This window comes from Salvelinus namaycush, chromosome 35 (genome assembly GCF_016432855.1).
Source record: "Salvelinus namaycush isolate Seneca chromosome 35, SaNama_1.0, whole genome shotgun sequence".
NCBI classification, from domain to species: Eukaryota; Metazoa; Chordata; class Actinopteri; order Salmoniformes; family Salmonidae; genus Salvelinus; species Salvelinus namaycush.
The window spans coordinates 22,070,315-22,084,624 of NC_052341.1; the positions used below are offsets into that span (position 1 = coordinate 22,070,315).

The 14,310-nt window shown below is 44.0% G+C and overlaps 1 protein-coding gene across 4 annotated transcripts in view; it reads right to left on the reverse strand.

Moving 5' to 3' along the window:
- The window catches only part of LOC120029525 (myosin phosphatase Rho interacting protein), a 72,087-nt gene that overhangs the window by 21,872 nt on the left and 35,905 nt on the right, over positions 1-14,310 (reverse strand). For all 4 annotated transcript variants that reach the window (XM_038974784.1, XM_038974786.1, XM_038974788.1 and 1 more), the window contains exons 8-13: positions 6,114-6,218; positions 4,263-4,319; positions 3,537-3,605; positions 3,197-3,286; positions 2,306-3,001; positions 2,014-2,151 (exon numbers count right to left, since the gene is read on the reverse strand). In XM_038974784.1, coding sequence (XP_038830712.1) covers positions 2,014-2,151; positions 2,306-3,001; positions 3,197-3,286; positions 3,537-3,605; positions 4,263-4,319; positions 6,114-6,218 — 1,155 coding nt within the window. The remainder of the gene's footprint in view (positions 1-2,013; positions 2,152-2,305; positions 3,002-3,196; positions 3,287-3,536; positions 3,606-4,262; positions 4,320-6,113; positions 6,219-14,310) is intronic.

Genomic DNA, 14,310 nt, shown 5'->3' on the forward strand with positions numbered 1-14,310 from the left:
GCTCTGCAAGAGCCTCTCGCAGCTACCCTTTTCTCCTATATCCAGACTACCCTCCAGACTGAATTCACTGTGAGATCGTAGCAATCTATCCAGTCCCTTTAGAGTCAGGAGCTTTCCTGAGATCAAGTCCTCTAACTCTTGAATAATGTCTGCACTATCTTTGATCAAAAAGCTGACGGTCTTTTCGACGGGTGGCTCTGACGGAGGCAGGCTGTGCAGAGGGGCTGTTGTTTGGGGGTCGGAAAGGTAAGGTTCCTTGATGGAGAGGTGAGAAAGCGAGAGTCCAAGCTGTGCCTGCATATTGCGCTTTTTCAGTTCTTGTAGCTGCAGGAGCTCTTTGGTCTCCTGGTACTTCCTTGCTAAGCTCTGAGCTTGAGAATGAACCAGTTCTGGGCTCTTCGTCTGGGGCTCGATATCAGCCTCCAGAACCAAAGGGAGCTCCAGCTTGGAAAAGGGGACCAGACAGTTGGTTAACACACACAGCGGGGTGAAAAAGGCTAGCTAAATTGTTTTAGGTAATCCATCAATTATTTCCCTCTGGATTCATAGAAATGAAACATTATGAAATCATAATAATTATAATTTTGACTACAAAATTATGTAACTAAACATAACGATTTAAAACATTAGAGGTAGAATCCAGCTTCCATCAGTAGGCTAAATTATTAGAATTAGAGCAATGGAAAGAGATTTAATGGCCACGGTTAGTAAATCACAAAAGAGCATGCACATTAAATGGTTAAGAGTTATTTCATGGGGTAAGTAATGCAAAATGAATGCTAGCTAGGTGGTTTACTTAGAGATGAGTGGCATACCAGGTCCTAGGGATAAACAACCTTCTTGAAATCTCCTTTTTCTCAACTCTTCGTGTCTTTCACAAAAACAGAAACATTTCTCAAAGGGCACTCATCACATTGCATCACATTGCGTAATTGCAAATGTAACAATGCAGGTAAAAATGTATGGTTCCAGTAAAAACCACAACATGAACAGGAAATGTATTATTTTCCTTTCTTATGAGGATGTCAATGCCCTGTTTTGAAGGCTTTAGAAAAAAACGCAAAGGTCAGCATAAACTGCTTACATTCCCTCTCTCCCTCTCTGAACATCCTAGCCATCAACTCAAACATTTCTCCAGAGTCCCCTTTTAACTGAATCTCTTTTTGATTGTTACACAAACTATCCAAAAAAAACAAATGTCTTTGATAACCTCAACAGATTTGCACAATATGTGGTGAGGAATTCAAAAAGCATCAATTCACCCACCATACGGACAGATAATCACCTCTCTCGCTCTCTCTTTTTCCCCTCACACACACACACACACAAAATCCAATAGACAACTAATACCTGCATAATGGTATGGCTCACACATCAGTTAAAAGAAAAATGGATGGTCAGAACAGTGGTTAATAAAATATGAAAAAATATGAAATGCATGCAAACAAAATCATAATGAAACAAGCCAAAAATGTTTTTATACAGTTCTGAGCCAAACGTCATCATTTCAACAACTATGGCTCTACTGTTGAAGTCAAGTGGCCTAATGCATTCATGCCATCTACAGCATTACAGGAACGTTGATAAGGAAACGTATCCATCTAATGTTAATCATTAATTGAATGCATCATGTTCAATACACTAGCATGAGTTCATGACATCTGTCCTACATCTAAAAAACAACAGCAAGAGGGGATGAACCAGAAGAAGCTGTAAAAAGGAGTCATAAAAACAAGATCTTCATGTGTCTCCTCACATGCAATGAACGGACTCATGCAAAGGCACATTCTGGAGCTGGTTTGTAGCTTTGATGTCAGTCAGTTTGATGTTTTCTCACAATAAAAATACAACATGCAAAGGAGGTTACGAAATGGAAGAAGAACACAAAGCTCAATCTGTACTTTGAGTTGATGAAATCTTAGCTCAGGTATGAACTCAACACGACTGCCTCTAGAGAATAAAACAGCTCTGAGGATGAGGAGAAGAAGAAACAGCTAGAGCTGTGGTGCTTACCGGGGAGATGTATCCGGTGCGGACGTGCTGCTCTCTCTCCAGAGCCGTCTTCAGCTGGACCTCCAGATTGTGTTTGTGCTGGTTGGAGTCCACCAGTTGCTGGTGACAGCTCTCCAACTGCACCTTTAGCTCTTCTACCTGGGAGAGGCACCACAGAACGGACAAGGTGAAAATGAGGAAACACAGGAGAGCACTGATCTATCAAGAACCCAACCTTTTACAGTGCATTGATCTCGGTTCAAGTGAACCACATGCGCACTCACGTACACATGCACACAAAACCCATACTCACCCCTTTCTTGTAGCTCTCCAGCAGTTTCTCCAGCTCGGCCGTCTCCCTGGTCTGCAGTGTCGAGGGCAGAGGTACCCTCCTCTCATCCCTGATGGGAGTCTGCTCCACCTGCTGCCAGTGCTGCTCGATCTCCTCCTCCACCTTCTGCTGCCTCTCCAGGGAGGGGGGACCCCCACACTCACCCCCAGGGCTGCCTTCACTCCCTCCCCCACTCTCATAGTCCATTCTCCCAACCTCAGGGCCTGCTGGTTGGTCCACGGAGGAACTAGTCACAGACTCAATTCTCCTCCTTCGTTCTTCCCGCCTCTGGCTCCGATCGGGGTCGACTAGGTCAGTCTGCAGGGGCTCGGACTCCTGGGCCCGCTGCTGGGCCAGAGCCTGGGCGATGGGTCGGAACTCGGCCCAGTCGAAGGTCTTGGAACGGCCCTCTCGCCGGCGCTCGCGGGCCCGACTTTTCTTGGGGCCTGGGCCTGGGCCTGGGCCTGGCCCTGGCTCTCGCTCCATGGACGAGGCTTCGGAGGAAAGTGAGTCCTGGGTCACGTCCGGCCGAAGTAGTCCCTCCAGTGGGGAGAAGGAGCCATGGTTGCTTGCCACATCCGGAGCAGTGGAGGGTCTCACGTTTTTCATGACAGCCTGGATCCAGTTCCTCCTTATGCCTGCAGTCATGGCCGACAGGGTGTGCATGCCCTCCTGGGTCTGAGGAAGACAGTTAGGGCGTTAGATTCAAACTGTACATTAACTGCTGCACTATTGGGTGATAGTAAAGGGGTGCGTTACATCCATACATTGAAGAGCTTTTTAATAAAAAATGTAAAAAGGGAATACATAAATGTAAATCATTGTTATTACATAAAGATAATCTGAGATTGTACGCGAGTGATTGGGGCTTACATGTATCTGGAAGCCGTAGTTGCGTTGAGCCTGGTATTCAGTGACATTATAACACGTAGACAGGTCTATTTCCCCATCCAGATCTGAAGCCTGTAATACAGCAACATTACAGATGATGAAAACAAAATCAGGAAGACAGAATAGACTATTATCAGCACTGCAGGAGTTGGAGATTTTAAATGTTTTAACTGGGCACTTACGAAGATATCAATAGGAAAAACAAAACTGTATTGGCAAACATGTATTCCATTTCTTTAAAGATAACTACTGCCATTGCTACTGTTGGTCACAGTTAAACTAGGACGAATGACCAGTCTAGATGGATTGAAAAATAAGTCACCTCTTCAGCAATGGAGTCCTTGTAGTATCCGAGGCTGTGGTCTGTCAGTACGAACCAATACTTCTTCCACTGTTCAGAAAAGGAGAGAGGGAACACAGGTCACAGAGTTCACTGGGAATACAGAAACTGTTCTGTTACTGCTGTAGCCGGAGAATAAAACATCCATTTAGTGCCCGTGAGAGTTATGAGAAACTAAGAAACAATGGAGTAATGACATTCTGTGTGAAATACACACAGCAAAGAGAAAGACAAGAACAAACCCCTATGACAGCAGAGACCGAAGTGATGTTGGTAGCCCTCTGAAAAGTAATGATTTCTATGAAAGCTTAATGTTAATTTAGACTGTGTAATATAGCGTTGGACCATCAGTCTACACAATCAACACAGCTGTAAAAGAGCATAGACCTGCTGTAAAAAGAGAAGCACCACAGTACCCTTTCAACTGTCCCCCATTGAAGCTGTGCCATCAAAGACTGGCTGACGCGTGGCACTAAAAGGCCATAGAATGCTACAGACGTTCTAGAATGTTTTAGGTGAACGTTCAGATAACGTTTGAACTTCAACCGACTGCCTACTTTGATAAACTCACCAAAAAGAAAAGTACCATTTTCAAATCTCATGGCATCAATAAAATGTTATTTTTTCAAGTGATTCAATTTCCCTGAAACATTAGAAAAGCAACATCGGTTGTTCTGGTGAAGTTCCTAGGTTTTATTTATTGCTTACATGTCCTTGCTCATCCAGCTTCACCATCCAACCTTTCTTGAAGTTCAGCAAGTCGGGCTGGAATGAGAAACAAATATGCTCAGCATTATTACACAACATCCCTACAAGCATAACACAAAATGTACTCTTTAAAAATGCCAATTAAATCAACCTGTGGTCTAGTGGCAGTCTAGTGAACCCACACAGTAAGATCATGCAAGATGAACCAAGAGATGCTGAAACACACAGATACTAATCTTGCAGCCTTTTAAAAACCACATAGCCTATCTTGGTTCCACTTAGGACTCCATCATTTTAACAGGTCATACTTACAGGCACTCACAGCTGAAAGAAAAGTATGAATTAACCCGACTAAGCGACTAGAGTACATAGCTGACAGAAGCATTTTAAATCCAACATGCTACATTTTCTGCACTTTGTTACTTAGATGGTAACGTATTTAGACAATTTAGAATATTTGTAACGACTATATCGAACATTTATAAGGTCAAAAAGACCCTTCATCAGTTAACTTTGGTCAACCTTCAAAACAAAACTTGATGTCTGAGAAAGAGCAGGAAAACACCATCCACATGCTGGCTCTGCGTGAGGTAGAAGTTTCCCCTGATCACATATCTAGGATCAGATTACCTTACCACCAATCCTACCATAAACATTAGGAGGATACAATAGTAACTGACCCTGGAGCAGTGGTTAGGGGAAATATGTACGTACTCCATTCAGCATCACAGAGCCTTCTGTACAAGTCCAATAAAACATTGAATGTCTGTTGTGGTTTCACACAGTGGAAGAAAACACACAAAGTGCCCTGGGGAAGCAGTGCTGGTTTGTGGCACACACACACACACACACACACTCTTTCTCTCACAAACACACACTCCTCAAACATACACGAGACACACACACACACACAGCAGAATGGGTGGCGACACACAGAGGCCTGAGGGCCATGGCCGAACACATGAGTAGCAAGAAGATAACCTGGACAGGAGAGGAGACTGTGCTGCCCCCTGTAGCATGGAGGACTGCATTAGGACATCCAGGACACCAACCAACCAGCTCTGAAACAGTATGTCCTAACCACATCACCGATCACAGTGCCCTTGACTGTCCGTTAGTTTACAGTATCATCATCTAACATCCCAGTCATAAAAACCCTGGTCGCAAATACAGCCCAAAAGAGTAGGAACCAAAAGACCCCCCAAAATACCTAATGAATTTGTCAAAGTTCACGAGGTGCAGACTAATAGATAATCAACTTTATGAAACTATAACAATCCCTTGACGGCCTATTTTATTGAACCAACAAAGGCACTCTGTGTACCAATATGGGTTCATTCATTCATTACTACAGCCAAGCCAGGAGTATCATTTCCCAACCAAAGCTGCTGTAACGACATGATGTTCTAGCCAGAAACTCCAGTCCCCTGTGGTTAAAAGGTTTAGTGCTTTAATAGGACACAGTGGCTCATTATCATAACATTTACACTAGCTAAGGCCTGCTGGGCCCTTTCTCAACCCAAATACTCTTAACCCTGTTACCCAACCCGTATACTCCACCAACCCCACAACTCAGCCGGGCTAAAGTCCTGGTGTTGCTGATGACCTCTAACCCCGCAGCTTTAGGAGAACAGCAGAACTATTGTGGTGTTGTCTGGCCCTGGAGAGAAAGCTCCTTCAGCTTAGCCCACACATACAAGAACACGCACACACGCCTTAGGTAAACAACGCTCACTGATTACAATGTTCTCAGTTTCAAACTCTCCCTGGTGTGTGTTTGAGTAGGCACACCCTGAGAGGTAACGTAGTAAGACGGAACGACAGAAGAGAGGAGAGTAAAATGGTACTAACGGTCATGACAGACTCGGTGGTCCTGCGGTCCAGGGACTTGGCTCGTCTCAGAGGGGGCAGAGTGGAGGGGAAGTCCAGGCTCTGGCCCAGGTCATGTCTCTGCTCCTGAAACACACAACATGACGTCAATACTACAGCAGCTATGTGTGTCAAAATGGCTCATATCTGAGTGTCTACATCTGAAAGGAGTCATATCAATGTGTCATGGGCCCAATTCCGTTTCTCCCAGTTTTCCCTCACACTTTTACAGAACAGTCTACCTACCAAACATATTAAAGCCTTCATTTCTGTGGTATGCGATTTATGTTTTTATGAGAAGAACAACCCTCCCATGTGAACAGTTTAACATGTGCTAACATCTCTCTGCACTGTCACAAGAACAAGTTATTTTTAAAACCGAATCACACATATTCTAACATGGAACTGAACCCAACAGCCTTTCACTGAACCAGAGGATGGAAACAAAGACAATGCTCTGATGCAGAAGAAAACAAGCCTCATCCAGGAGCGGTGTGTCTCAGAAAGAACGAGAGAGAGAACAGTAGAGATAGGAGAGGAGAGGAGACAAACACACCCCACAGAGCCCCAGGACAGCAACACAATTAGACCCAACCAAATCATGAGAAAACAAACAAATAATTACTTAACACATTGGAAAGAATTAACAAAAAAACAGTAAACTAGAATGCTACTTGGCCCTAAACAGAGTACACGGTGGCAGAATACCTGACCACTGTGACTGACCCAAACTTAAGGAAAGCTTTGACAATGTACAGACTCAGTAGGCATAGCCTTGCTATTGAGAAAGGCCACAGTAGGCAGACCTGGCTCTCAAGAGAAGACAGGCTATGTGCACACTGCCCAAAAAATGAGGTGGAAACTGAGTTACACTTCTTAACCTCCTGCCAAATGTATGACAATATTAGAGACACATATTTCCCTCAGATTACACAGATCCACAAAGAATTCGAAAACAAACCCAATTTTGATAAACTGCCATATCTACTAGGTGAAATACCAATGTGCCATCACAGCAGCAAGATTTGTGACCGGTTGCCACAAAAGGGCAACCAGTGAAGAACAAACACCATTGTAAATACAACCCATATTTATGCTTATTAATTTTCCCTTTTGTACTTTCACTATTTGCACATCGTTACAATACTGTATATATACATGACATTTGAAATGTCTTTATTCTTTTGTCTTTATTCTTTTGTATTGTTTATTTTACTTTTGTTTATTATCTACTTCACTTGCTTTGGCAATGTTAACATACACGTTTCCCATGCCAGTAAAGCCCTTGAATTGAGAGTGTGTAAGTGCAGGTGGAATGATGTTTACTACAAGTGCCCTTATGCTTGACAAAACAGACAGGACAAACTGGTCAGAAAAACAGCTCTCTTCTGGGGGCACTTTGGCCTGGGACACTTTATTGGAGGAACATTTTGGGTACAGTCTCTCTCTTTGAGGTCTTTCTGTTGTTGGTCCTACAACAGAGGCGTTTTGTCCCGGCAAGGGCAGAGTGGGAAAGGGAAGTTAGTATCATCATGGGAATCCAGCCACATAATGGAAACTGGAAATGAATACAGCACACTCTCCAGATCCTTTGACCTCTAACCGAAACAAGGACACACACAGACACAGAGAGAATATATAAACACACACACACACACGAGACAGAAAAAGTCTGCTTCATGTGCAGCAGCTCACAGAATCTAAAGCCCTATTTTAGAGATCCAGTGCGGTGTCATTTCAAATCAAAGTTTATTTGTCACGTACACCGATTAGCATATGTTAAAGCAGCAGCAGCGAAAAGCATGTTTCTAGCCCTAGCAGTGCAATAAATGTCTAACAGTACAACACTAATACACAAATAATTAAAAAAATAACAAAAAAGAAGAAACAAGAGATTAAGAAATATCCAACAAATCACATAATAAGTTGCATGGACTCATTCAGTGTTCAATAATAGGTGTTTTGAATAACCCCACACATACAATTACGTGTAAGGTCCGTCACTCGAGAAGTGAATTTCAAGCACAGGTTCAACTACAAAGACCAGGGAGGTTTCACTGGGCGGAAAGGGTCCATATCAGTGGATATCTTTACATTACACGTTTTTTTTAAAATATTCTAGAGAATACAGACCATTCCCAATGCATATTTTGAGTTTTGTGGATTTGCACCATATCCCGACAAATTCTGAATCAAGATGTGTCATTTAGACGTACTGTATGATAATGGAATAACTCAGAATATCACACATGGACATATCCTATGGCCGGATATGGACTCGTTCAATATCCTGAGATATGTGACATCCTATTTTCTCTCTTCATGTTGACAAATACTGACTGTATACAACGCCTATCTGTGTTTTCTCAGCACATTCAAGATAATAAGCTACATTGACTCCAAATATGCTTCTTTCTGTTGGCTGAGGTCCATATCCGGATCTTGATATGCTGAAAATAAGGACGATTTCTGATGCATTTCTAAGTTTTCAGCACATGCTCAATAATTTGTCAAATATGAAATCCATATTTTTCTATATATCATACATGGTATGGCCGGATATTGACTAATTAGATATCCTGAGATAGACCTATGTGGACATCTTATTTATACTGACGGTATCAAATCAATTTTATTGGTCACATAAACGTGTTTAGCGAAATGCTTGTGCTTCTAGCTCTGACAGTGCAGTAATATCTAACAGTTTCACAACATATACCCAAAATACACGTACATCTAAGTAAGGAATGGATTAAGAATATATATATATATATATATATATATATATATATATATATACACACACGTCAGAGCGGCATTGGACTAAGATACAGTGGCGTTGAATAGAATATAATATATACACATATGAGATGAGTAATGAAAGATACGGAGACATTATTAAAGTGGCTAGAGTTTCATTTCCTTAAAGTGGCCAGTGATTCCTAATCTATCTATAGGCAGCAGCCTCTGATGTGCTGGGTGGCTGTTTAACAGTCATTGGTGTAGTATAGAATACAATACAGTACATAAACTCAGCAAAAAAAGAAACGTCCTCTCACTGTCAACTGCGTTTATCTTAACGTGTAAATATTTGTATGAACATAACAAGATTCAACAACTGAGAAATAAACTGAACAAGTTCCACAGACATGTGACGAACAGAAATGGAATAATGTGTCCCTGAACAAAGGGGGGGGGGGGGGGGGGGGGGGTCAAAATCAAAAGTAACAGTCAGTATCTGGTGCATCTCCTCCTCATGTACTGTACCAGATTTGCCAGTTCTTGCTGTGAGATGTTACCCCACACTTCCACCAAGGCACCTGCAATTTCCTGGACATTTCTGTCGGGAATGGCCCTAGCCCTCACCCTCCGATCCAACAGGTCCTAGATATGCTCAATGGGTTCGCTGGCCATGGCAGAACACTGACATTCCTGTCTTGCAGGAATCACGCACAGAACGAGCAGTATGGCTGGTGGCCTTGTCATGCTGGAGGATGAGGATGACCCTGTCAGGATGAGCCTGCAGGAAGGGTACCACATGAGGAAGGAGGATGTCTTCCCTGTAACACACAGCGTTGAGATTACCTGCAATGACAACAAGCTCAGTCCGATGATGCTGTGACACACCGCCCCAGACCATGACGGACCCTCCACCTCCAAATTGATCCCGCTCCAGAGTACAGGCCTCGGTGTAACGCTCATTCCTTCGATGATAAACGTGAATCCGAACATCACCCTTGGTGAGAAAAAAACGCGACTCGTCAGTGAAGAGCACTTTTTCCCAGTCTTGTCTGGTCCAGCGACGGTGGGTTTGTGCCCATAGGCGACGTTGTTGCCGGTGATGTCTGGTGAGGACCTGCCTTACAACAGGCTTACAAGCCCTCAGTCCAGCCTCTCAGCCTATTGCGGACAGTCTGAGCACTGATAGAGGGATTGTGCGTTCCTGGTGTAACCTTGGCAGTTTCCATCCTGTACCTGTCACGCAGGCGTGATGTTCGGATGTACCGATCCTGTGCAGGTGTTGTTAAACGTGGTCTGCCACTGCGAGGACGATCAGCTGTCCTTCCCGTCTCCCTGTAGCACTGTCTTAGGTGTCTCACAGTACGGACATTGCAATTTATTGCCCTGGCCACATCTGCAGTCCTCATGCCTCCTTGCAGCATGCCTAAGGCACGTTCACGCAGATGAGCAGGACCCTGGGCATCTTTCTTTTGGTGTTTTTCAGAGTCAGTAGAAAGGCCTCTTTAGTGTCCTAAGTTTTCATAACTGTGACCTTAATTGCCTACTGTCTGTAAGCTGTTAGTGTCTTAACGACCGTTCCACAGGTGCATGTTCATTAATTGTTTATGGTTCATTGAACAAGCATGGGAAACAGTGTTGAAACCCGTTACAATGAAGATCTGTGAAGTTATTTGGATTTTTACTAATTATCTTTGAAAGACAGTGTCCTGAAAAAGGGACATTTCTTTTTTTGCTGAGTTTACATATGAAATGGGTGATGCAATATGTAAACAATTTAAAAGTGCCTAAGATACCATAGAATAGTGTTGAGGGCAGTTTATACATATGAGATGAGTAATGGTAGATATAGAAACATTATTAAAGTGGCTAGTGATCCATTTCTAAAAGTGGCCAGTGATTCCTAATCTATGTCTATAGGCAGCCGCCTCTGATGTGCTAGTGATGGTTCTTTAGTCTCTCGGTCCCAGCTTTGATGCACCTGTACTGACCTCGCCTTCTGGATGATAGCAGGGTGAACAGGCAGTGGCTCGGGTGGTTGATATCTTTGATGATCTTTTTGGCCTTCCTATGGTATCGGGTGCTGTAGGTGTCCAGGAGGGCGGGAAGTTTGCCCCCGGTAATGCGTTGAGCAGATTGCACCACCCTCTGGAGAGCTTGTGGGCGGTGCAGTTGCCGTACCAGGCGGTGATACAGCCCGACAGGATACTCTCAATTGTGCATCTGTAAAAGTTTGTTTTAGGTGTTAAGCCAAATTTCTTTAGCCTCCTGAGGTTGAGGAGGTGCTGTTGCGCTGTTGCGCCTTCTTCACCACACTGTCTGTGTGGGTGGACCATTTCAGTTTGTCAGTGATGTGTACGCCGAGGAACTTGAAGCTTTCCACCTTCTCCACTGCGGTCCCATAGATCTGGATGGGGGGTGCTCCCTCTGCTGTTTCCTGAAGTCCACGATCATCTTCTTAGTTTTGTTGACGTTGAGTGAGAGGTTATTTTCCTGTCACCACACTCCCAGAGCCCTCACCTCCTCCCTGTAGGCTGATGATTGAGTTGGAGGCGTGCTTGGCCACGCAGTCATGGGTGAACAGGGAGTACAGGAGGAGGCTGAGCACGCACTCTTGTGGGGCCCCAGTGTTGAGGATCAGCGAAGAGGTGTTGTTTCCTACCTTCACCACCTGGGGGCAACCCGTCAGGAAGTCCAGGGCCCAGTCGCACAGGGCGGGGTTCAGACCCAGGACCTCAAGCTTGATGATGAGCTTGGAGGGTACTATGGTGCTGAATGCTGAGCTATAGTCAATGAACAGCATTCTTACCTCTTGTCCAGATGGGACAGGGCAGTGTGGTGGCGATTGCATCATCTGTGGATCTATTGTGGCGGTAAGCAAATTGAAGTGGGTCTAGGGTGACCGGTAAGGTGGCGGTGATATGATCCTTGACTAGTCTCTCAAAGCACTTCATAATGACAGAGGTGAGTACTACGGGACAATAGTAATTTAGTTCAATTACCTTTGCTTTCTTAGGTACAGGGACAATGGTGGCCATCTTGAAGCATGTGGGTACAACAGACTGGGATAGGGAGAGATTGAATATATCTGTAAAAACATCAGCCAGCTGGTCTGCACATGCTCTGAGGAGGCAGCTAAATGTCTTACTCACGTTTCTGGTTGGGGTAGGTATTAATGGGTACAACATCTCCTATGCACTTCCCGATAAACTCATTCACTGTATCGATATATGTATCGATATTATTTTCTGAAGCTACTCTGAACATATCCCAGTCCGCGTGATCAATACAATCTTGAAGTGTGGATTCCGATTGGTCAAACCATCGTTGAATAGTCCTCACCACGGGTGCTTCCTGTTTGAGTTTCTGCCTATAGGAGAGGAGGAGCAAGGTGGAATCGTGGTCCGATTTGCCGAATGGAGGGCCGGCGAGGGCCTTATTCATTCTGGAAAGTAGTAGAACAATGGTCGAGAGTTTTAGCAGCACGAGTACAACAGTCAATCTGTTGATAGAATTTGGGAGCCTTTTCCTAAAATTTGCTTTCTTAAAATCCCCAGCTACAATAAATGCAGCCACAGGATATGTGGTTTCCAGTTTGCAAAAAGTCCAGTGAAGTTCTTTGAGGGCCGTCGTGGTATCGGCTTTAGGGGTATATAGACCGCTGTGGCTATTATTGACGAAAATTCTCTTGGGAGATAGTACGGTCGACATTTGATGATATAGGAGATATTCTAGGGTGAACAGGACTTGAGTTCCTGTATGTTATCACAGTTACACCATAAGTCGTTAATCATAAAACATATACCTCCACCCTTCTGCTTCCCGGAGAGATGTTTGTTCCTGTCAGCACGATGTACTGAAAACCCAACTGGCTTTACAGAGTCAGACAGTAATATCTCGAGCGAGCCATGTTCCCGTGAAGCAGACTATGTTGCACATCAGAGGCGGCTGCCTATAGACAAATTAGGCCTACATAGTACAGTTTCTCAGCACATACAAAGTATATGCTCTTGACTGGAGGTCCATATCAGGATCTTGATATGCTTTTTGATATGCTAAGTAAGTACAACTTATGTTCAATAATTTGACAAATACTAAATCTATATAATTCTTTCAGACACTAGCTAAACATTTTGTATTCCATCTGCATAAAGGCACGGCGCAAACCGCAAGCTAAAAGCACTGTAACTGGTAGCCTAGAAACAAGAAATAAAATAGTTCCAACTGTCATTTTTCATTTGGGCATGGTGTGTGGTTGAACTGAAAACTGGATTAACAAAAAAGTGAGAAGCTGTTCAGAAAATACTTCAAAAGACGTTAACGCAAAAGTGCCAATTTGAGACGTTTTATTTATCTTAGTAACTTGAATCAAGAACTTTAGCTAATTTGGCCAGCAGCCAGTAGGGCAGGTATAGTAACTACCTTGTGTATGGTTAACTAAAGGACATTCAGAGACCTGTCCCGAAGCCACTCCTGCGTTGTCTTGGCTGTGTGCTTAGGGTCGGTGTCCTGTTGGATGGTGATTCTTAGCCCCAGTCTGAGGTCTTGAGTGCTCTGGAGCAGGTTTTCATAAAGGATCTCTGTACTTTGCTCCGTTCATCTTTCCCTCAATCCTGACTAGTCTCCCAGTCTCTGCCGCTGAAAAACATCCCCACAGCGTGATGCTGCCACTACCACCATGCTTCACCATAGAGATGGTGCCAGGTTTCCTCCAGACATGACGCTTGGCATTCAATCTTGGTTTCATCAGACCAGAAAATCTTGTTTCATGGTCTGAGAGTCCTTTAGGTACCTTTTGGCAAACTCCAAGCAGGCTGTCATGTGCCTTTTACTGAGGAGTAGCTTCTGCCTGGCCACTCTACCACAAAGACCTGATTGGTGGAGTGCTGCAGAGATGGTTGTCCTTCTGGAAGGTTTTCCCATCTCCACAGAGGAACTCTGGAGCTCTATCAGAGTGACCATCGGGTTCTTGGTCACCTCTCTGACCAAGGCCCTTCTCCCCCGATTGCTCCGTTTGGCCAGGCGGCCAGCTCTAGGAAGAGTCTTGGTGGTTCCAAACTTCTTCCATTTAGGAATGATGGAGGCCACTGTGTTCTTGAGGGACCTTCAATGCTGCAGAAATGTTTTCGTACCCTTCCACAGATCTGTGCCTCTACACAATCATGTCTCGGAGCTCTACGGACAATTCCTTCGACCTCATGGCTTGCTCTGACATGCACTGTCAACTGTGGGACCTTATATAGACAGGTGTGTGCCTTTCCAAATCATGTCCAATCAATTGAATTTACCACAGGTGGACTCCAATCAAGTTGTAGAAACATCAAGGATGCTCAATGGAAACAGGATGCACCTGAGCTCAATTTCGAGTCTCATAGCAAAAGGTCTGAATACTTATGTGAATAAGGTATGTTTTTTATTTTTTAATAAATTAGCAAAAATT